This window comes from Pan troglodytes, chromosome 7 (assembly GCF_028858775.2).
Source record: "Pan troglodytes isolate AG18354 chromosome 7, NHGRI_mPanTro3-v2.0_pri, whole genome shotgun sequence".
In the NCBI taxonomy this organism is placed as follows: domain Eukaryota; kingdom Metazoa; phylum Chordata; class Mammalia; order Primates; family Hominidae; genus Pan; species Pan troglodytes.
Genome location: NC_072405.2, coordinates 36,893,846 through 36,918,073, shown reverse-complemented (window position 1 = coordinate 36,918,073; position 24,228 = coordinate 36,893,846). Strand labels below are relative to the sequence as shown.

General features: G+C 37.0%; 1 protein-coding gene across 11 annotated transcripts in view; it reads right to left on the bottom strand.

Moving 5' to 3' along the window:
- Nucleotides 1–24,228, bottom strand: part of FZD3 (frizzled class receptor 3) — a 76,340-nt gene that overhangs the window by 9,011 nt on the left and 43,101 nt on the right. For 4 of the 11 annotated variants that reach the window (XR_010159233.1, XM_528098.8, XM_001166266.7 and 1 more), the window contains 2 exons: nt 9,846–9,994; nt 5,635–5,868 (listed from right to left, as the gene is read on the bottom strand). Coding sequence is in view for 7 of the 11 variants with exons in the window: in XM_528098.8 (XP_528098.1) it covers nt 5,635–5,868; nt 9,846–9,994 (383 nt within the window). In the remaining 4 variants the exon portion in view is untranslated. Of the gene's footprint in view, nt 1–5,634; nt 5,869–9,845; nt 9,995–15,781; nt 15,940–20,931; nt 21,294–24,228 lie in introns of those variants that run through there. The other 7 variants (XR_010159234.1, XR_010159232.1, XR_010159231.1 and 4 more) reach the window with 6 other exon arrangements.

Sequence of the window (24,228 nt, the reverse complement as noted above, 5' to 3'; positions counted from 1 at the left end):
TATAATTTATAACTTTAAGTTTTAAGTAATGTTTCTAAAAATAAAATATAGCAGGCTAGGTTTTTTTTTTTTTTAATAGTCATCAAAAAAACTAATCATAAGAAGCTGCAGATCTGTTGGCTGTCAGAAAGTGTTAATCCACCATTCCTTCACAAAAATAATTGTAACAAATTTCATGACTCAGTGTGAATTATTTATAAAATTTAAAGATAGATTCATACACCACAGAGGTGATCCGCTAGTAACATTTTCATTAGATCAGAGTTTAAAACTTGAGAAGTCTTTTGAAAAAAAATTTTTTTTTAAACACGCCTTTTGGCCGGGCGCAGTGGCTCATGCCTGTAATCCCAGCACTTTGGGAGGCTGAGATGGGCAGATCACTTGAGGTCAGGAGTTCAAGACCGGCCTGGCGAATGTGGTAAAACCCTGTCTCTACTAAAAATACAAAAATTAGCTGGGCATGGTTGCGGGCACCTGTAATCCCAGCTACTCGGGAGGCTAAGGCAGGAGAATTGCTTGAACGTCGGAGGCGGAGGTTGCAGTGAGCCGAGATCGTGCCATTGCACTCCAGCCTGGGTGACAAGAGCGAAACTCTGTCTCAAAAAACAAAAACATGTATTTTGTTTTGGTAAAGCAAAAAAGAAAAGTTAAATGTGAAAAGATAAATATTTAAATATTTTAAACATTTCTCATGTTAATGGGTAAAAAGTTATTTAATTCTTATTTATTAAAAGATACTTCATATTTAGGACCTTAAACAGTTTTAAATTTGTTCTGCATGTTTTGGTAAATAATGACAATGTTTGCAGATGAAAACATTTCAGAATGGGCTTGTTATTCTAGACTAATAATTATTATTTTGCATAATGATTATTGCCTTAAAACTGAGTAGAAGATTATTCCAAGTTTCCAAATATGACTTGGCTGCTGATTTGGAGATCTTTCACCTCTCAATGGCTTCCCAAGTATCTGTCTCAAATAAATATGGCAAATGAAAAGAGCAAAATATGATGCGGTTTTCTAGCAATGATATAAAGTTATCTTTTAAAAATCACTATATAAAAATATAATCTGAGTATTTTCTAAAATGAAATATAAAGCTTTGAGTTACAAAAACTCAAATAATATATTTTTCATAGAAAAATTTACTATATTGAATAATTTAATCTAAACTCCTTAAGTGACACATATGGCCATCCACAAAACATTTTAGAATATGAACAACCTGCCCATGGATAATTAAGAGTCAACTACATAGAAAAATAAATTTAAATATACTGTTTAATCTCAACTGTATATGTAGGAATTACCAAGTTTATTTTCTGACAGTCATTTAAACCACTGTGACCACTGACTGTAATACACAGTGTGAAAATGTAAATTAATTTTAATATAAGCTTAGGCAAAACAATTAGGATGGTTAATTTGCTGCCGTTGTCAAAAAGATACTATGGTGCCTTCCAAAGTCAACATAAAAAAACCTTAAAGATGATTTACTCTTTTTGAGTGTCCATACTATTTGCTATCACTAACCTAAATAACTGAATTAACTGTAGTTTTACTAATACCTCCTTATTTATTCCCTAGCTTTTTCTTGTCATGGCACCCACTTACCAACCTAACCATTCATTCCCAAACCTCCACCTACCTACTTATCCACTTCCTTTTTCACTCACCCTCTCATCTAACCACCAATTACTTATTCTTTGAAGCTGACATATATGTGTAGGTGTATTCACCTCAGCCTATTTTGTTTTATATAGCACAGAGATCAATAATTATCCAGCAAAGAATCTGGGCCAGAGTGAGTATTGGGAAGTGGGTATGTGTGTGATCCCACAGCCAAGATACCATGAGATGATTAGAAAATGACCACGACATAGTGTTGACACACAAAGTTAAAAACTGACTGAAGCAGAAGGAAATCTCCATGAGATGGCTTTTCAAATTATGAAAATCCTTGTTCAGACTTCTGGTTCACCACAGTCTTGGAATCTCTCAAATCTGCCCTAAAGTTCTGGGTACAGCCAAGAGTCCTACAGTATTAGTATTCATGTGCCACATTACAGAACACCTTCAGTAGGGTGCCACTGTCATTCTGGCTCTTGCATTTCTGGGAAACATCCACATTATTTCTAAAGTCATTATTTATTTGATAGATTTGTTAATCCCCTACTATATATATATATGCCTAGTACTGTGCTAGATGCTGTGGAGGAATACGGTGTCACCTAGTTCTTATTCTCTAGAAGCTGCAAACTTAGCTGAGGAAAGACAATTATGTGGAAAATAGATAGTAACAAAAAGAATGATAAGCAATTTCTCTGACTCATATGCCCACTGTTCTTCTTCCTGTATTATTATTACCGTGAATATTTCCCAAGGTCTTGTTTTTGGCCTGTTGTTCTTTTTTTAATAGTGACTCAAGCGATTCTAGCTCACAATTTTAATTGCCAACTACCTTATATTGATGATTGTAAACTTTCTTATCTAAGCTACAGCTCTACTCAGATGAGAGTGGCTGAAGTCTATTTTTAACTGCCCTCAGAAATCCTCTACTTAATATAAACTCATCTTTTACTGTTCATTCACCCTACGTATCTCCTCTAAGATACTTTCACGAACCAATCTGACCTTTCTCTTTCCTGCAGTTCTACATCTATTATCTTTAACACTCACTGTCTTAATTATATTCCTGGCTTCTGCTATTATTTAATTGGTTCATATGTGTATGTCTTATCTTTCCTATAAGGTTATATGCTCCTAGAATGCATAAATTACATCTTACTTTTCTTCCATATACATCTTTATACACAGTATGCCACATGCATAGGTATTATACTATAAATAATTATTCATTCATCATTGAAAGGATAAGGCCAGGCCGGGCACAGTGGCTCATGCCCGTAGTCCCAGCTCTTTGGGAGGCTGAGATGGGCAGATCACTTGACGCCAGGAGTTCGAGACCAGCCTGGCCAACATGTCAAAACCCTGTCTCTAATAAAAATACAAAAAATTAGCTGAGCGTGGTGGCACATGCCTGTAATCCTAGCTACTCAGGGGGCTGAGGCATGAGAATCGCTGGAACCTGGGAGGCGGAGGTTGCAGTGAGCTGAGATAGTACCACTGCACTCCAGCCTGGGCAACAAAGTGAGTCTCTGCCTCAAAAAAAATAAAAATAAATAAATAAAAGAAAGAAATAAAGAAAGGATAAGGCCAATAACATCAAATAAAGCTGGGTTCATGGAGGGTGACGACTGATAAATATATTCTAAAAGAACTCTGATTCCCTCCCTCCTTATCAGTGTTTTCAGCTGGGACCCCTAAATTACTGTAGAAACTTCCTAACTAGTCTTACTCATAATCTCCTTCATTCCGATGCTATTGCCAAGTGATTTTTCTAAAATACAAATCTGATTTTCTCACCCCAATGCCTGAAGTTCTATGATAGTTTCTCACTGCTGCCCAGGAAAAACGCAAACTCCTCAGTATGAATTCCTCTCCTTCAGTTGCCAAAACATGCAGTCTATGCTCTAGCCATACCCACGTACCTAACTGCTTGCCTGTCTTCCTTGCCTCTGCATGTGCTGTTTCCTTGTCTTTAACTCCCAACTGCCTCCTCTGAATCCTATTCAATGTAGAAGTGCCATCTCTTTTGCGAAGCTTTCACTTTCTATGATTTATTAAATGGTTTTCTTCTCTGAGATCCCAATGCACCCTGCACATATTTTTACTATACCTATTGAAGTGTATTGTAATTGATTGTTTACTCTTCTGTCTTCCATCTCTGCATCCCTAGCACTTAGAAGAATGCTTCTCATATAGGAGTGCTAAGTGGAACAAAAGAAGGAAGGAAGGAGAAAGATCCTTGTGGTTAAAATGGAGTCACTGGTGATGTTAGAGGGTACAGTTCAGGCAGGTAGAGAGGAGAAAAAGACTACACTTTCAAGGCATAAAGGATGGATTAGGGAGAAGAAAAATATTCAAAATAGTCATTTCAAAAATCTAGGCAGGAAAGAAAAAGGAAATGGATAAAAGATAAATCAGCACAAAGAAAGACTGTTGCTCTTTTAAACACAGGGTAGCTGAACAACAGAAGGTAAAAGAAAACAAGTTGAGAAGAAAAAGAAGATTAAAAAAGTACAGAGAATCGGATTCTACACTAGGAGGACAGGGAGAAGACTGAGACTGACAGGATAGAAACAGCTGTGGAAACAGATGTTTTCAAGTGAACACAGAATCCTGTCAGTTTCAGGTATTATAATTTTCATTCTTTCAGTTTCCCAAAAGAAATCTTAAAAAAAAAAAAACCCAAAAAAATATTTAGCACATTCCTTTTCTCCAGCTGCTAATATTAATTTCTTACCAATCTCTATCATTTCTTCTTTTTTTTTTTTTTGAGACAGAGTTTTGCTCTTGTTGCCCAGGCTGGAGTGCAGTGGCACGATGTCAGCTCACTCCAACCTCCACCTCCTGGCTTCAAGTGATTCTCCTGCCTCAGCCTCCTGAGTAGCTGGGATTACAGTCGCCTGCCACAACACCCGGCTATATCATTTCTTCTTTCTAAATATCTTTCAGGTCAGCTCTTCCTCTCTTCCCACTGCCACCATTCTCCTATAAGCCTTTATCATCTCTCAAAAGAATTACTGAAAAGCTCCCAGGCAGTTTCTAATTCTAGTGTCTCATTTCTCAAATTTAACAAGAAACCCACAGCCAGGCTTCTCTCAAACATTTTCTCTGTGAAACCAACCCCCTCCCTAGCCACCAGAATTAATCACTCCCTCCTCTGTGCTACTACTGTACCTAGTAAATAGGGGTTGGCAAACTAAGGCCTGCTGGCCAAATCCTATTTTTGCAAATAAAGTTTTATTGGAATGCAGTTATTTCTATTTGACTACATATTGTCTATGACTGCTTTCATGCTACAACAGCAGACTCAAATAGTTGCAGTGAAGACCATATGGCTCATAAGGCCTAAAATATTTACTATCTGGCTCTTCACAGAAAACATTTGCTAATTCCTGAACTATACTGTCATACTTATATGTTAGTTCAATTGTCAATTACAATAATAACAGAAGCTGATATGAGGTACTCACTGAGATAGGCACTGTTCCAAGGAATTAGGTATGCTATCTCATTTAATTTGTACAAGATTATTAAAGAGGCAGATATTACTATTTTCATTTTATAAATGAGGAAGCTGAGGTTTATCATTCCAGATCCATGTTCTAAACCACAAACTTACTACACTATCTTTCTAAATAGACTGTGAGCTTACCAAGAGCAAAGATCATGCCTAAGTCATCTTTGTATTCTCAGGGCCTAGCAAGAGTGCTAGATGTAGTAGGTGTTCCATAATTGTTTACTAAATTAATCTTACTAAAATAACCACTTTTACCCTGTCTTTTCCCTGCTCAATCCCCTGCAATAACTCCCATATTGCTTACTGCATCAAATCTAAACAATTCTGACTGACTTTAAGTCTGACCATAGTCTGGGACAACTCTATCTAGCAAAGTTCAAAGGCTTAATTATGTTCGACTTCTATTTCAGAATTGGCTGCTCCTCTTTCTTAAGCTGTATGATCATAATTCAGCTTATGAAATAAACTACACTACTAACAAAACTCACCTGCCATCACGTGATCTGTGGAGGCTGCCGTGGTAGCTGCTCACTTTGCTGTGGATGCTTCCTGCTTTGCTTCTTTGATCATCCACCATAGCCAGCTGAGTTGAAGAAGCATGGGTGGATGTTCCTTGAGTGGAAGTTCCCCTTGACTTTCTTATGATAGGAGTATTTGGATCCCTCAGGAGAGACTGAGCAAAATCAGGTTCCTGGAGTACCTGTCGGCTCTCATTCACTATCCTAGACAACAAAATAGTAAGTTTAAGATACATACCAATCTTCCTTCAGACCAATAAGCAATACTTCTCTGAAACACTGATATTATTCTTGAAATTAATTGCTTGCCAAATTAGATCTATAGGACTGACATGAAGAAACACTGTTGACAGAGGAAAGAATATAACAACAATCTATGTCAATCTGTCCCCTAAGGTGGTATGATGGAAAAAGGCCTGTGTTAGAATAAGGAAATCAGGATTTTAGTTCCAACTTTATCAATAAAAATGTGATCTTAAGCATGTCATTATCTCCTCTTTCTTTCCTTCGTTTCTTCATCTATAAAAGTATACAATTTCTTCATTTCTAAAAGGTCCCTTTCAGCCAAAGAAATCTGTCATTCTCAAGACACTGAAATATTATGAAGATATAACTAAAATAGAAAAATTGTTTTCTTGCATGGTTTATATAACTAGTAGAGGCTTCACTGTAGCATGGATACAACATTTTTTAAGTTGTAAGAGCAGTTGTTTTAGTCTACGAGTTAATTTTATGCAGAAGCAGTTGTCTAGTGCTGGAATAAACATGAGCAGTCATAATTAGAACAAAACAAAATGAAAAATTAAAGTTACAATTAAGTCTCAAACATATTAGAAGCTTAAAGGGAAACATTTAGGGGAAAAATTGTTGTTAAGAACAAAAAATTTTAACTGCTATCAAAGGACTAAGCAGACAGATGGCTTACGATGATGAACAAGGCAGTAATTAAATTAATACAAGAGCTAATTAAACAGTTGTAAAGGTTAGTGTCTTGGATTATGTAAATAAAGGACTTACTATGAAAACTCATAAAGTTAAAATTAGATAATCAATTTCATTTCAAAAGTAAAACTCCAGCATGTAAAGATTGGATCATATATTGAGAAATTACATATATTATAAATTCTCACATTATAAAAGGATTGTCATTATTGCTGTTGTTTTTCTTGTTGGGGTAGATGGGCTGAAGGAAGTCTAGTACTTATTGAGTACTTTATATATATTCTCCTTTGAATCCTCTTAATAATGTCATCATTACAGAGATTCATGTCCTAAGAGTGTATTTCTAAGGGAATATTGGATATCTATTAATAATAGATATTGTAATCCCCATTTCATAGACAAAGAAACTAAAGTTTTAAGAAATTAAAGAACTTTCAAAAAATCACACAATGAAACCAACAGTCAAGGATCAAACTTAAGTTTAAAGTCTTAGAGGCTAATCACAAGGTAATGATAAAACAGTGTTTACATATATCTGGAAAACAAAGTGCCAAAAACATGACAGAAAAAAGAACAAGTCAAAAATAGTAAAAAAAACAAAAATATGGATTCGTTCCTCTGTAATCAACGGCCTTATTCATATATATGTACATCCCACCAAGTCATTCTTGGTTGTTGACTTTATTTTCTAAACTTGGTTAAAAGTGACTTCTAGTTGTTCCAAAAATTTAACTCACCTCCAAATGGTGAAGGTTTGTCCCCTCATTTTACACATAATGTCCAGAGAAATTAAGTGAAATGACCCAGGTAATCCAAAAGAGGATTTCTAAAAATATTTAAATCTATGTCAGAATTATTAGCATAAGTATGGTCTTAAATCTGGCTTCACTTGAGGGGAGAACATTAATTTGATTAGCACAATGTTAGAAACCAGTCTACAGCACAGTGTAACAAAGTAGTTAAGAGCAAAGCTCTGGAGTCAGACTGGGTTTGAATCTATATGTTAGCAATCACTTGTTATGAAATCTTGGTTCTATGCCTCAGTTTCCTTATCTGTAAAATGATGTCCTCCATCACAAGGCTGTTTACAGCGTTAAATGATTTAATGTGTAAAGTGCTTAGAACAGTGCTTTGAGTATTAAATGTGCCCAATAAATTAGTACCCATTATTATTATCTTATAGTCGTTTCCCAAAGGCTAACCAGACAAATGCTAGAAATAGCCAAAGGGTGCCCACGCTCTTGAACGCCAGAATAAGGGGCTGCCACTCCAGCCCAGAGCACATTCTGGCTTGGAAGATCACAATGACTGTTGCTTGGGAATCCACAGCTGCAGAAAACCAAATGGAAGGGCCCCTGAGAGTTTTAACCAGTTTCAAAAGGATTTCGGCCCAACCAGTATCCCTGCAAACTAACTAGGATAAATCTCTATAAGGAAAGCTTCAGTTTTAGCTCTATCTGGAATTTCTAATGCAACTCTATCACAGAATTATTTATATATGGCCCAGAGGTGTCCAGGAATGTTTAATTCAAGTCCTTTCCTCAGCATTGTTTTACTGTGATTACAATACAGTTTTCCAAAGAATACACAAATAAATCACAGTAAATCCCATAAGGGAGGACACTCTAAGAAAGCAGGGTCTTGGCCTTTTCTGTTTGCTATCAAATCATTGGTATCCAAAAGTAGTTGGTGGCACATAGTAAGCATTCAACAAGTCTTTCAAAGAATGAATAAATGCCTAGAAGACAAATTTTTTTGGTTGCTATTGAGTGAACTCATCCCCTTCTTTCCTTCTCTGCTCTACAAAATTATATTTAAAGGAGAAATGCATTATCTGATATCACTAGTAGCAGTCTCAGATATCACAATAAGAAATGTATACAATCATCTCTCAATTTCCTCAGGAGAGTGGTTTCAGGACCCCCTGTGGGTGCCAAAATTCGAGGATGCTCAAGTCCCTTATATAAAATGGTGTAGTATTTGCATACAACCTCTACATACTTTAAATCATCTCTAGGTTACTTACAGTACCTAATACAACACTTTATTTGCATAGATTCAGTGTAGTGCTCAGCATGCAGCAAATTCAAGTTTTGCTTTTTGGAATTTTCTTGAATTTTTTTTTCCCAAATATTTTTGATCCATTGTTGGTTGAATCCACTGATATGGAACCCCCAGATACAAAAGGCTGACTGTATATTAAACTGTGATGTTAATATAATTTGTATAACAGAAATTGTTAATTACTGGTATTTTAGTAAATATAAACTTTATTAGTGAGGTTGAAACTAAAGTAACTTCAAATTGTATAAGAAAATGACATTAACCAATACAAGGCACATTCTACATATAATTTTAAAATATTTACAGACTACCCACAAAAAAATCATTCTTCCATGGATCCTAGATTAAGTAAAATCATAAGAAATATAGAATCCACTAACTTAGAGTTTGTGATAATTCAGATAGAGATACCTATGAGACTTAAAACTGAGTAGAGTTTGAAATCATTTGTTCCACTGTGAAAACTGAAGGGTCTTGTTTTGTTTTTGTTTTACAAACTAAGGTACAAAAATTTAAAGATTCCTTAAATATGCCCTTATATCACACTGTAATATGCAGTATGGCCAACTATGAATTACAATAACCTCTAACACATTTCAATTAATCTACTAATATCATTTTTCTATTTGGCTTTAATGTACTATATTAGAATGGAATAAGAGTATTTCTTTATATCACTTTTGGTACGCTTGGAAGAACAATGGACAACTGGAGACAGAAGTTTATCTAGCTCTTATCAGTAAATACCTGTGTGACTTTGGCCAAGCACTTAACCTCTATCTTGGTTTTCTCATTTGTAAAAGAGAAATGAGAATATATGTCAACCTTCAAAGGAATATCAGGAAGATCAGATAAGAATGTAGAGAAAAGCATTAATTTGCTTTTAAGACAATTACAATTTGAATTTTTTTCGCAAAGATTGGACTTCCTTCAAGTATTCTGAATTAGTACAGGAGGCCTGGTCATCTTCTGGACTACTTGGCCATCTTCTCAAAATAAGTTTTTAGTTTTAAATTAAGACATGCTACTGTGCCAATCATAACTGGATACTGCTGAAAATGTTACAGTCTTGTTTGAATAATTCTCCAAATCCAAGTCATTTTAACATAAGCAACACAAAAAAATTTACGTAAATGTGAGGTTTGTGAACACTGTGATCATTTATTTCAACTTACTCTTTTTTCCTACGACCATGAAAAAAACTGGCCCATTCAAAGCATGTCTTTTTGCTTCCAACCCAAAATACAGAGGGAATGCCAACTATGAGAGCCATCAGGTATTTCATCAGAAAGAGAATCAAGTCTGGACGACTCATTTGAGTAACCTGGAAGAACAGAAAGAAAAGCATCTTAAATATATAAAAATAACTTTCTATTAAAGGCCATTATGAAATCTTTTTTTTTTCTTTTGAGACAGAGTTTTGTTCTTGTCACCCAGGCTGGAGTGCAATGGTGTGATCTTGGCTCACTGCAACCTCTGCCTCCCAGGTTCAAGCAATTCTCCTGCCTCAGCCTCCCAAGTAGCTAGGATTACAGGTATGTGCCAACATGCCCAGGTAATTTTTGTATTTTTAGTAGAGACGGGGTTTCACCATGTTGGCCAGGCTGCAGGTGATCCACCTGCCTCAGCCTCCCAAAGTGCTGGGATTACAGGCGTGAGCCACTGCGCCTGGCCCAAAATCTTTTAAATAAAGTAGAGTAAAATAATTCTACAAATTTGATGTTTTCATTTATAAGGTTTTATAGGTAATTTTCTTATTATGTGGAAAAAATATACTCCTGAAAATTTGGCAATAAATTTATACTCTATACATTGAGCCATATCTATCTATCTATCTAGATAGATGATAGATATTTGGCTGACATTAGTCATCTTCTAAAATAGGGAAGAATGGACAGCATTTGTACAATGGCGGGAGAGAGGCAGTGGTGATGTAGATGAACTTCTTAAAAGAGTAATGTGAAAATAAGATGCCATAGAAGGAAAACAGTGATAGTTCTGATTACTAAAAATTTAAAACTTCTATAGAACAAAAAGCCTTAAATCAAATTAATAGAATAATGACTAATTAGAAATATCAACTGTATTATCAATCAATAAAGCAAACCTAAGGAAAAGAAAACGAAGAATAGGCCAGGCGTGGTGGTTCATGCATGTAATCCCAGCACTTTGGGAAGCCAAGGCAGGCAGATCATCTGAAGTCAGGGGTTCAAGACCAGCCTGGCCAAGATGGCAAAACCCCATCTCTACCAAAAATACAAAAATTAGCTGGGCATGGTGGCAGGCACCTGTAGTCCCAGGTACTCAGGAGGCTGAGATAGGAGAATCGCTTGAACCGGGGAGGTGGAGGTTGTAGTGAGTCAAGATTGCGCTACTGCACTCCAGCTTGGGCAACAGAATGAGACTCAATGTCTCCAAAAAAAAAAAAAAAAAAAAGATAAAAGAAGAAATAAAGTATTTGTAAGACAAAAAAATAGCAGAATTAATAACCCAAAGTTGGTTATTGAAAAAGGATAGGCCAGACTCCAGTCTAATCAAAACAACAAAGGGAAGAAAACAGCAAACACACAGACACAGAAATGATAATAAAGAAACAGATGCAAATAGAGAAAAATTAAAGAATCTTAAAAAGATTACTTTGCTCAATTCCATGCAAATAGACTTGAAAACCAATGGAAACAAATGATAGGAAAATGTAATTTAACAAAATTGACTCCAGAGGAAATAAAAAAATTTAAACAGATATATTATAGAAGAAATAAAGTTGTCAAACAGCCACCTCCTCAGAAAGCACTAGACCCAAAAGTTTCATAGGAAAATTCTAATAAACCATTAAAGAACACATAATTTCAAATTGTCTGAAAACACAGAAAAAGAAAACGATTAAAATTATTTATATAAAGCAAGCATAAAATTGTACTTAACAAAGCCTCCATAAAGAAACTATTTATTTATGTCTCATTTAAGAATCTGTATGCAAACAGAATTCAACAGCAAATTAAAAGAATAGGCCAGGACCAAACAGGGGAATGCAAAGATGGTTCAATATTAGTAAATTTATTTATAAATTCAACATATTATTAGATCAAAGGGAAAACATATGATCATCCTCATAAATGCCACAAAGGCATTTGATAAAAGTATTCATTCTTGATTTTTAAAAGCTGTAATAAAATACAGATAGATGATGAAGTCCTTAAAGACACTATGTATCTATATCTCAATCCAAAAGCAAACATCATGCTTAATGGAAACACCAAAAGCCACTAGAAATATTTTCATTAAAATATGGAATACAAGAAAAGTATCTACTGCCACCACTCTTAGTTTAACCATTTCAACAGCTCTAGACTGCAATTAGATAAAAGAAATAAAGGTTATAAAAACTAGAAAGGAGGAGGCAATGTGATCATTATTTATAAATAATATAATTTTATACCTGGAAAAACTAAGAGAATAAAGTAAAAACTATTATAAATTATAAGCTGGGTGGCTAGGTATGAAATTAAATACACAAATAACTTTCACGTATATAAATATCAATTAGTAGATATAAGAAAGAAAATTCTTCATTTACCATTGTTATGGGCTAAACTGTCTCCTCTATCCAAATTCATATGTTGAAGTCCTAACTCCCAGTACCTCAGAATGTGACTGTATTTGGAGGTGGGGCCTTCAAAGAGGTAATTAAGGTTATGTGGGTAGATCCTAACCCAATCTGGCTGGTATCCTTATAAGAGGAGGAAATTTGGACATAAAGACACCAGGAATGTGTACACACACAGAAAGGCCATGTGAGAACACAGCAAGCAGGCTTCCATCTACAAGCCAAGGAAAGAGACTTGAGAGGAAACCAAACCTGCCAGCACCTTCATCCTGGACTTCCAGCTTATAGAGCTGTGAGAAAATTAGTTTCTGTTGTTTAAGCTACCCAGTCTGTGGTCTCTCATTATGGTGGCCCTAGCATACTAATACAAACTATAACAAAGGCGACAAAACACCTAAGAATAAATTTAATAAGAGAAATGATCTGTTTGAAGATGTTTTAAAACACACCCCACTTCAAACATGTTCTTAGTTAGAAATAATTTATCATAAGAATGCAGATTCTCCTTGATTTAGTTATTAAAGTTGACACAATCCCCAAATTCCAAAAAAAATACCAAGAGTTATATGAGAATTAGACAAGTTGATTTTAAAGTTTACATGGAAAAACAATCAAGAACAAACAGGAAAGTCCTGAAAGAGAAGAGAAATACATCATTAAGCTATAATAATTAAAACTGTGTAATTATAGAACACAGTGTTTAATATAAGCAGTATTTAAGTAAGTAACATTTCAAATCATTCAGAAAAAATACGTTTATTCAATAAATGGATTCTGGACAGGCTTCTAGAAAAAAAATAGAGCTGAAGCCATACCGTATTTCAAACCTAGATGAATTTCTAAAAGATCAAAAATTCAGGCCAGGCACAGTGGCTCAGGCCTGTAGTCCCAGCACTTAGGGAGGCTGAGGCAGGTGGTTCGCTTGAGCCCAGGAGGCAGAGGCTGCATCGCGCCACTGCACTCCAGCCTGAGCAACACAGCAAGACCTCGTCTCAAAGTAAATAAACAATTAAATAAAAACAAAAAAACAAAAATTCAAATGTAAGAAAAAAATTAACAATAAAAAAGAAACCATAAAGTTAAAGTTGTAAATGAAAGCTTTTATTTCGAGGAGAGAGATGAAGAGTGACTTTCTAACAATGACATAAAACTTAGAAGCCATCAAAAAGAGACAAGTGAGCTGGGCACGGTGGCTCACACCTGTAATCCCAGCACTTTCGGAGGCCGAGGCAGGCAGATCACCTGATGTCAGGAGTTCGAGACCAGCCTGACCAATATGGTGAAACCCCGTCTCTACTAAAAATACAAAAATTAGCCAGGTGTGATGGTGGGCGCCTGTAGTCCCAGCTACTTGGGAGGCTGAGACAGAAGAATTGCTTGAACCTGGGAGGCACAGGTTGCAGTGAGCTGAGATCATGCCACTGCACTCTAGCCTGGGTGACAGAGCTAGGCTCCGTCTCAAAAAAAAAAAAAAAAGAGACAACTGTGCTACATAAAATCCCACATTTCTGCATGGCCATAACTTTCACAACAACAGCCAAAAGACAATAAAAAAGCTGACATAAAATTGTTGCAAATTATATGGCAGATAAAAGGGCTAATTTCATTAATGAATAATAAACTCCTACAACTAAAAAAGCCCATGACCCAAAGAAAAATAGGCAAAATATATCAACAATTTACAGAAAACAAAAGACACACCTAGAGCTCAGACTCATAGTTAAATTATATGCTGGTACTATTTTTTAACCTATCAAATAGGTAAGATCCAAAAGTCTGACAGTATATTGCATTAGCTGTGGACGAATGTCCACAGAAGCAATATGATTTATCCATTCAACGGAATACCATGAGGGCATGAAAAGATACTGAGGAAGACTTTTCTCTTTTGGTATTGATCTCCAAAATATATCATTAAATGACAAGAGCAAGGTAGGGGAGGGTGTATGGGAGCTACCAAGTGAGTAAAAAAAGAGGGAGCAAAGGAATATACTTGTTTGTACACGCATGAACATCACTGAAAGAGGATATATGAATTCCTTATAAAATTCCAAGTTACCCTTGAGAGGGGCACTGGGAAGCTGGGAAACACAGGCAGTGATAGAAGGTAGACTTTTCCCATATACTTTTGTAGCTTTTGGGTTTCGAACCATTAAAAACTTTTTTTTTTTTTTTTTAAGACGGAGTCTCGCTCTGTCGCCCAGGCTGGAGTGCAGTGGCACGATCTCGGCTCACTGCAAGCTCCGCCTCCCGGGTTCATGCCATTCTCCTGCTTCCCAGAGTAGCTGGGACTACAGGTGCCTGCCACCATGCCCAGCTAATTTTTTGTATTTTTAGTAGAGACAGGGTTTCACTGTGTTAGCCAGGATGGTCTCGATCTCCTGACCTTGTTATCCGCCTGCCTCAGCCTCCCAAAGTGCTGGGATTACAGGCGTGAGCCACTGCGCCCAGCCTCGAACCATTAAAAACTTTTAAGAATAAAAAAACCCAGAATTTTAAAAAATATATGTATGAAGATTCTAACTATAAAAATAAGTGCTGGGTGGGGCACTGGGAAACACCCTCACTGTTGGTAAATTGGTATAACCTTACTAATATACAATCTTGTAAAACTTATAAAAAATTTAAATGTATATTCCATTTGATTCAGCAATTCTATTTCGAGAAATAACATCCTAAAGAAATAACAGGTCAAGAATAGGGGATTGTTTAAATAAATTATGGTACATCCAAATTACCAAATATACAGTCATTCAAAAAATAATAATGTAAATGAAAAAAGGAAAATACAGACAGTGGTGTGCTGGTAAATGTTTTAACAACTGGCTCTCTGGGTCAAGGGAAGCCCTGATTTGCAGTATCTGCCTATTTCGATGGTCATTTTCAAGCAACCAGTGTGATATCACTGAAGGTGGAACTGCATCTTATGGGCCTGAAAGCCAGCTACAGCACACAACTAGGTGTAGACTGATGTGCCACATATGATCACCATTTATGTTTCAAAATTATACAGTCATGTGTCACTTGACAACAGGGATATGTTCTGAGTGATGTGTTGTTAGGCAGTTTTGTCATTGCGCGAATATCAGAGTGTACTTAGACTAAACCTAGATGGTATAGCCCACTACACACCTAGGCTTTATGGTATAGCCTATTGCTCCTAGGCTACAAACTTGTACAGCAGGTTACTGTACTGAATAATGCAAACAATTGTATTACAATATTAAATATTTGGGTATCTATTTAAACATAGAAAGGGTAAAATAAAAATACAGCATTATAATCCTGTGGGACCACCATAGTCGCATATGCGGTCTACGGTTGACTGAAACATTGTTATGTGGTGCATGGCTGTAATATCTATAACATTATTTATACATATATTAAATATGACTTTTTGGTATTTTTTTAATATACCAATATGCACTGTTCTGGCCGTCTATGACTGTGTAAAAAGCTACACCAAAACTTAACGGCTTAAAGCAAGAATTTATTATCTCTCACAGTTCTGTGAATTGACCGGGCTCAGCTGGGTGATTCCCACTTGGGTTCTCACATGTAGCTGCAGTCAGATGATGGCTGGGGCTGGAATCATCTGGATGTTAGTCTGAGCTGGACATACATACAGGATGGCTTCTTCACTCAAATGTCAGCTAGGATGGCTGGAAAAGACGGGAGCTGACTGAGAAGATCTCTCCCTCTCTCTGTGATTGGTCTTCTCAATCACCTTTCTCTCTTTCTGTTTCCCTCCCTTCATGAAGCCTTTCTATACAGCTTAGGGCCAGCATGGGCTTCCACACATCTTGTGGTCTCAAGATAGTCTGACTTCTTACTAGAGGCTGACCTCTCCCAAAGCAAGCATTCCAATAGACCTTAGCAAAGTCTTGGGGTCACACAGAATCACTTTTGTTGCATTCTACTAATCAAAGGCAAGTCACAGTGCCAGCACAATTTGAGGAAAGGGACTACTCAAGAGCAAGAGATGTGGCTCCCTGGTTGGAGGCAGGGGGCTGCATCTCTCTGAAGAGTAGCTACCATAGTGGTTGCTACATATGGTTGGAATGTTTGTCCCCTCCATAACTCACATTGAAACTTAAACCTCAGTGGGGGAATATTGAGAGGTGGGGCCTTTAAGAGGTGTTGGGTCATGAGGGCTCTGCCTCATCAACTGAAAACGGGTTATCACAGGAATAGGACTGGTGGCATTATAAAAGGAGGAAGAGGGACTGAACTAGTACACTGAGCCCTCTCGCTACGTAACGCCCTGCATCAACTCAGGACGCTGCAGTTCCCATCAGGAAGAAGACCCTCACCAGATGCGGCCCCTTCAACCTTGGACTTCTTAGCCTCCATAACTGTAAGAAATGAATTCCTTTTCTTTAAAAATTACCCAGTTTCAGGTATTCTGTTTCACTCAACAGAAAACAGACTAGACACATAGGGATCAAAAAGTATGGAAAAATGTAAATTGTGGTTATATTGATTTGCAGGGGTAAAGGGGCTTTTACTCTGAGTATGTTTTATCATTTTCTTCCCACATATTTTGGACTTTTTAAAAAGTGGAAAAGACTATACGTGTATAATCAAAATTGACAAAACATTTAACCAGGAAAACTTTTACTGTATTAATGGAATGCCAAAAGTTCATGAGATACAATGTAAATTTATATTATGATAGATATCAACAAATGTTCTACAAATGAATTGCTCTAAGAAATTATCAAAAATTATACTGATATTTAATCTACAGTATATAGTGAATATCATAAATATGTAAAGTAAGCTATATAAATAAATCAATGATCAACTAGATAGAAAACACAATAAATTTCTAAATGAATCAATACCTAGGACTTATATTCTGCATACACAAACACATCCTTTCTTGCATTTTCCAATATGTATTCTCCAATATGGCATACTACTACTTCTTAAAGGCAGATATTCACATCATATTAAGGAGGAACACATGAATGTAGCAGATAAAACAGGTTGAGAAGCTTAAAGTACTTAGAACTGTGTTTGACACCTAATAAATATTCAAAAATGTGTTTTAGGAGCACTACTATCCCAGAAGATATTAACAGGTAATCCATATTTTATCCGATTTTATTTTACCGCAGAGTATCATACTCTGCGGTAAAATAAAATTTGGGTATTATGAGCCTCCTCCTCACCCGGAGGGATTATACATTAATATATTCAAGGTTCTGAGAAGTCCTGAAGAACTGTTTATTTTTGTTTACCTCAGTGTTTTCTAAGCTGATAGATATATCTCCCCCACTGAAAATTAAGGAGTTGGAATAGGTAAATTCTAAGGTTTATTCTAATAGCCTATGAGCCTATTAAGCTGGAAAAACTTTACTGGGGAATTAGAGACTAGTTTTGCTACAAAAGTTATTTTCCTTTTCCATGATTAAAAAATCTATCATATTAGTTAAAATATACATGTTAACCATGACTGTATACATTTTTTTTTTTTTTGGCTTACAAAAAGAGAAAATCTCATAAAAGTAGAGTGTGGGCCAGGCACGGTGACTCATGCCTGTAATCCCAGCACTTTGGGAGGCCAAGGCGAGCACATCACTTGAGGTCAGGAGTTCGAGATCAGCCTGGCCAACATGGCGAAACACCGTCTCTACCAAAAATACAATAATTAGCCAGGCGTGGTGGCAGGTGCCTGCAATCCCAGCTGCTCGGGAAGCTGAGGCAAGAGAACTGTTTGAACCTGGGAGGCAGAGGGTGCAGTGAGCCGAGACTGCGCCACTGCACTCCAGCATGGGTGACAGAGTGACACTCCATCTCAAAAAAAAAAAAAAAAAAAAACAGTGGAGTGTGGCAAGGCAAAGAATGAAAGCTGGGAAGCAGACTTCAAATCACACTGGCTTATACTCAATAAATGGTGAGAAAACAAGGACTAACTGAAGAAAAATAATTATTTGTAAAGAGGTGACTTACGTAAGTAATATGATGAAGAGGATGAAGGCAAAGAACATAAAAATTAAAACTAAGAATTGTAATGAAAAAAGATAAAGAAAGCTAATCACAGTTGATTGCAGAATTAGAACAATTGTGTGATGTGAAGAGCACTGGCCTGAGCAACGTGACATAAGTCAAATCACTTTTTATAAAATAAGAGGCTTGAACTTCATGACTTCAAGGTTGTCTTCAATTCTAGATGACTGATCATCTAGAGTCTAAATCCTATCCTTAGAGATACATCCTATCCAACTCATCCCTTTGTTTACAGATGCAATCAAACTCTAGGGAAGTGAACTGATCTGCAAGGTCACACAGCTAATTAACTCAGTCACTTAAATACTGAGTGCTACCATGACCTTTTACAAAAGACATAACAGCAAATAGTCAGAAAATTCTCTGCCCTTGTTGAACTTACACTGTAGAGCAGGGTAAGGGTGCAGTGCTATCAATGTATAGGAACTAAAGAAATCTTACAATTTCAGGTAGCAATAAGAACTAAAACACAAGGTAGGGGATAGCGTGTGTGGGTGTGGTGTGGTAGTGGATGGGCAAGCTATTTTATTTTATTTATTTCATTTTTTGAGACCAAGTCTCACTCTGTTGTGCCCAGGCTGGAGTGCAGTGGCAGGATCTTGGCTCACTGCAACCTCTGCCTCCTGGGTTCAAGCGATTCTCCTGCATCAGCCTCCCGAGTAGCTGGGATTACAGGCATGCGCCACTAGGCCCAGCTAATTTTTGTATTTTTAGTAGAGATGGGGTTTCACCATTTTGGTCAGGCTGGTCTCGAACTCCCTACCTCAGGTGATCCACCCACCTCAGCCTCCGAAAGTGCTAGGATTAAGGAGTGAGCCGCAGCGGCCGGCCAGCAAGCAATTTTAGATCAAAGTGGTCAGTAAAGGCTTCTTCAAGGACATGACATTTAAGTAGGGATTTAGGCAGAAGAAACAGCAATAACAATAATCCTGACAGAACAAGTTTGCTGTCTCTGAAGAACAATAACACAGAGGCCAGCAAGGCTAAAAGTGAGCATGGATGGAAGAGAAATGGTAGGAGACGAAGTCAAAGAAGGAGGTAGGGGTCCAGTCATATATGGCACTGCAGGGAGTGGTTAAAAAAAAAAAAGGATTTCATTCTAAGAGTAACAGGAAGCCACTGGAGGGTTTTGTACAAACCAGCAACATGATCTCGCTTATGTTTTTAAAACTTGCTCTGGCTACTGTGTTGAAAATAAACTAAAGAAACAAAAGTAGAAGCATGAAAGTGAATAGGAAGGCCATTGTGAATTACTGAATGGCTTGGACTAAGGTAGAGGTGGAGGTACTGAGAAGCTGAAGGATTGGATCTGAGATATGTGAGAAAGAGAGGGTCCAAAGATAGCTCCAAATTTGGATCTGAACAACTAGCGGATAATGATGCCATTTACTGAATGGAGCAGAACTGGGAACGCGATGCAGGAAGCAGATTTGAGAAAAATTCAGAGCTGTGTTTTAGACATACTAAGTTTGAAATGCTTTGTAGACTTTCAAAAGAAAGTGTCATGTAAATAGATATTTTGGAGCACAGAAACAAGGTTGGGCTGTATAGTCTGAAACATGGGACTGGATAAGATTATACAGAAAAAAGGGAGAAAGGAAAGAAAACAGAGAGCCTAGGAGAGAAACCCTATCTTCCAACTTCAATTCTTTAGCACCTTAAACTGCACTGTCTGTGTAAATTAGAAATATTGTTCACGTAACATAAATGCTTGAATAAGAGGGAAGGAGCGCTAAAAACAAAATCAGGAATAGCAACAACCAAAACCTCCAATTAGGCAAGAAGATTTGGAAGACAGCAGGGATGTAACACAGAACATTTTGCATTACAGGGTTCTGGTTAAAGCCAAAATTCCAGAAAAGACAAGTCAGCACTGCCCATGGCAGGGATACAGTGTGAAAGCAACTCAAATAACACCTGTTTTTTGAAGATGCCACAGGCAGAGTGTTGGAGCCAGAGGGCCAAGACACTGAGGAAGAAGAGCCAAGCTACTGCTATAAAGAAGGAGTGTCCCCTTATAAATGAAGAACAAAGAAGAAGAAGGAGAATACATTATTATCTACTTATAAATCACACAGAGACACAAAAATAGTGAGGTTGTTAGTACGTAAAACAGGCCATATACTAGCTAGAAAGGCAAAGCCTACTAAAGAAAAATATTTGAATAAAGGAAATGGGATACAGTGTTTAGTTTCTATTTTTAAAAAGCCCTATAATAAACTGAATTTTATTTATTTATTTATTGAAAGGGGCTCACTCTGTCGCCCAGGCTGGAGTGCAGTGGTGCAATTCTCGGCTCACTGCAACCTCCACCTCCCAGGTTCAAAGGATTCTCCTGCCTCGGCCTCCTGAGTATCTGGGATTACAGGCACCCGCCACCACGCCCAGCTAATTTTTGTATTTTTAGTAGACACAAGGTTTCACCATGTTGGCCAGACTGGTCTCAAACTCCTGACCTCAAGTAATCAACCTGTCTTGGCCTCCCAAAGTGCTAGGATTACAGGTGTAAGCCACCACACTTGGCTATAGAATTTTTAAAGAAAAAACTCACAAAATATTTCAGTTCCTTGCATAATTAAAATGGACAAATAAGAAAACTGTCAAGTATTCTTTTTAAGTGTTCCTGAAAACGTTATATTCCTATTGATGTTATATCACATTTGCAATTGGAAAAAACTTACCTGATATATCCCAGCACTTTGGGAGGCCGAGGCCAGTGGATCACCTGAGGTCAGGAGTTCAAGGCCAACCTGACCAATATGGTGAAACCCTGTCTCTAAAAATACAAAAATTAGCCTGGTGTGGTGGTGGGCGCCTGTAATCCCAGCTACTCGGAAGGCTGAGACATGAGAATAGCTTGAACCCAGGAGGCGGAGGTTGCAGTGAGCCGAGATCGTGCCATTGCACTCCAGCCTGGGTGACAGAGCGAGACTCTGTCTCAGAAAAAACAAAACAAAACAAAACTTACCTGATGTATTTCTTTGATCTACCTGGAGAATACCTGGCAAAAAAGGGACACATCAGCATCTACTTGCTGTAAGCCCTGGGTCTTGAGGACTGTCCCTGTTCTACAACAGCCTGGCTAGCTATAAATAGCCTACATTCACTATCTTCTGAATCACTGATCTCCACTAACACTGCTTGGATTTAATCTACAGAGTTGCAATAACTCCTTTCAACCACCATATAAAAACCATTTACCTGCGTTTTGATTTTTCTATTTAGATACACAATCCACCAAAGACCCCAGGGCTTAAATTATTTTTAATTAAATAGAAAAAAAAACTACTCATGCTAAGGGTGAAATACCCTGCAAAAAAAGAACACTTGAGGTATTTTTTTAAAATTATTGTGATGGCCTAAATTCAATACTTGTTTTTGAGACCTTAGCTTTGAATCAGGTTGGCAGAGTCCTTGGCTTCTTGCCCTATCAAGAGGAATCTATACTTTACTAATAGAAGTACATATTGCATTGGGTTTGCTTTTATTTTTTTAAATAAATTCATTGCAAAATATTGACTTATATCAAGCCTATGGTCACCTAAAGCCCACATAAAAATGAACTATTCATCAGGTTCATACAGAGTCTGTGATACAACTGGTAAGTGACAACAGTTCCTGAATGGAGGTCTTCTGATTCCCACTTTTGCGTACTTTTTAACTACACTACACTGCTTAGCAACCTTTACTGTTATTATGCTTTGAAAAGTCACCCACTTGTCCTATCAAATATAACGGCTTATTATGTTATAGTAATTAAGACAATGTAGCACTGGGACAGAAAAATAGACCCTCAACTAGAACAGCAAAACAAATTTCACATATGGGAACTTGATATATGACTAAGGCAGTATTATAGATCAGTGGAGAAAAGATGAACTAGTCAATAAATGGTGCATGCAACCTAGATTCCTCACATGCACAGCTCACAACAGGGTTCGCGCTCCTATGAGAATCTAATGCTGCTGCTTACCTGTCAGGAGGCTCAGGCAGTAATGCAAGCGATGGGAAGTAAATACAGATGAAGCTTTGCTGGCTCACCCACCACTCACTTCCTGCTGTGTGGACCTATACTGGTCCATTGCCCGGGGGTAGGGGATCCCTGATATAGGGTATAACTATCATATTCCTGAAGGTATCTTTATTTTTACTAGGTTTCTCCGTATTTTTTTAAGAGACGAGAGAGTAAGAACTAAAAACTGTTCTTTAGTGACAGAACCATGTGATTTCCATGTTTATTTTCTCTTACTAGGCTATGAACTGTAGGGCAGAGGCTGTATTTTATTCACAGTTGCTTCTCCAGCAACTATCAATATGCCAAAATATATAATATATATATAAAATATATAACATATATAACAAATGGTTTTGCATTAATGAATGAATTTTATAAAAGGGGAAAAACAAGTTGTGGTTTATGGGAGAATAGTTTCTAGATTCATTTAATATTAGACCTGAGAAAAAACCCCTACAGATTATTCAATCCAATCCCCTAAAATTTTAGAGATGAAGAAAGTATAAACTTAGTGACTAGCCTAAAGACACAAAACTAGTTAGAGATATAGCCAGAACTATATGATGTCTCTCCAAATACTCAGACCTGTGTTTTTTGCATATGAAGAGGTGTAAAATGATGTTAAGTCTGTAGGCTTTGGAATCAGTTCACATCCCAGCTCTGTAACTTACTGTATGACTTGGGATAAACTGTATAAATATATGAGACTCAAGTTTTCTCATTTGTAAAACTGAGTACAATATAACTTACTGGGCTAATGTGAGGATTAAATGAGATGATGTGTGTAAATTGTTGAGCATAGGACATGACACACAGCATATAACTTAAAAAACTAGAAGCAACTATGATTATTAAACTATGTTGCTTCTACTCTACTATTCTCATAAAATACTAAAATTATTTCCTTAAATTGGTATGGTAATGCCTTCAAAGATTACTGGAAATATGTCTTATTTACATGTGTTTATTATAGTGATAGGTTAGAATTCATTTTTATTTATTTACTATAGTGATAACAGTACTAGATTATATTGAATTATTATTATTATTATTTTGGAGACAAGAGTTTCACTCTTGTCGCCCAGGCTGGAGTGCAGTGGCGCAATCTTGGCTCACTGAAACCTCTGCCTCCTGGGTTCAAGTGATTCTCCTGCCTCAGCCTCCTAGGTAGCTGGGATTACAGGTGCCCGCCACCACGCCCAGCTAATTTTTGTATTTTTAGTAGAGTCGGGGTTTCACCATATTGGTCAGGCTGGTCTTGAACTCCTGACCTCAGGTGATCTGCCCACCTCGGCCTCCCAAAGTGCTGGGATCGCAGGCGTGAGCCACCACGCCTGGCCTATATTAAATATGTTTAATACTATTATGCAGTAGAGTAAAAGGCTGAATCCTCAAAAGTAGAAATGAGAATGCAACAGTGACAATTTATATGGGACAGAAAAATGTCATAGGTCACCAACCACTGTTATAAAAGAATGATCAAAGATGACATAGAATAATACTTGCTATAGATGAGGGGTCAACAAACTACAGCCTGAAGGCCAAATCTGTCGCAATGCCTGTTTCTACAAATAAAGCTTTATTGGAATACTTCCTTCCATTTGCTGACTTACTGTCTATGGCTGCTTTTGTACCACAGCAGCAAAGCTGAGTAGTTGTACCATAGCAGCAAAGCTGAGTAGCTGCAGCAAAAACTAATGGCCAGCAATATCTAAAATATTTATTATCTGATCTTTTACAGTTTGCCATGCCCTACTGTAGATAATGGCAAGTACATTGAATTTTCTCCTAAAAATGTATAAACTATTTGCATATCAGGTATTTCTGCAGTGAAGACTTAAACTGAACACACAACTTAGGTTATTCTGTTTAACAGAGGCCAGAATAATAACTTGTATATTTTATCATATTTATCCAAAAG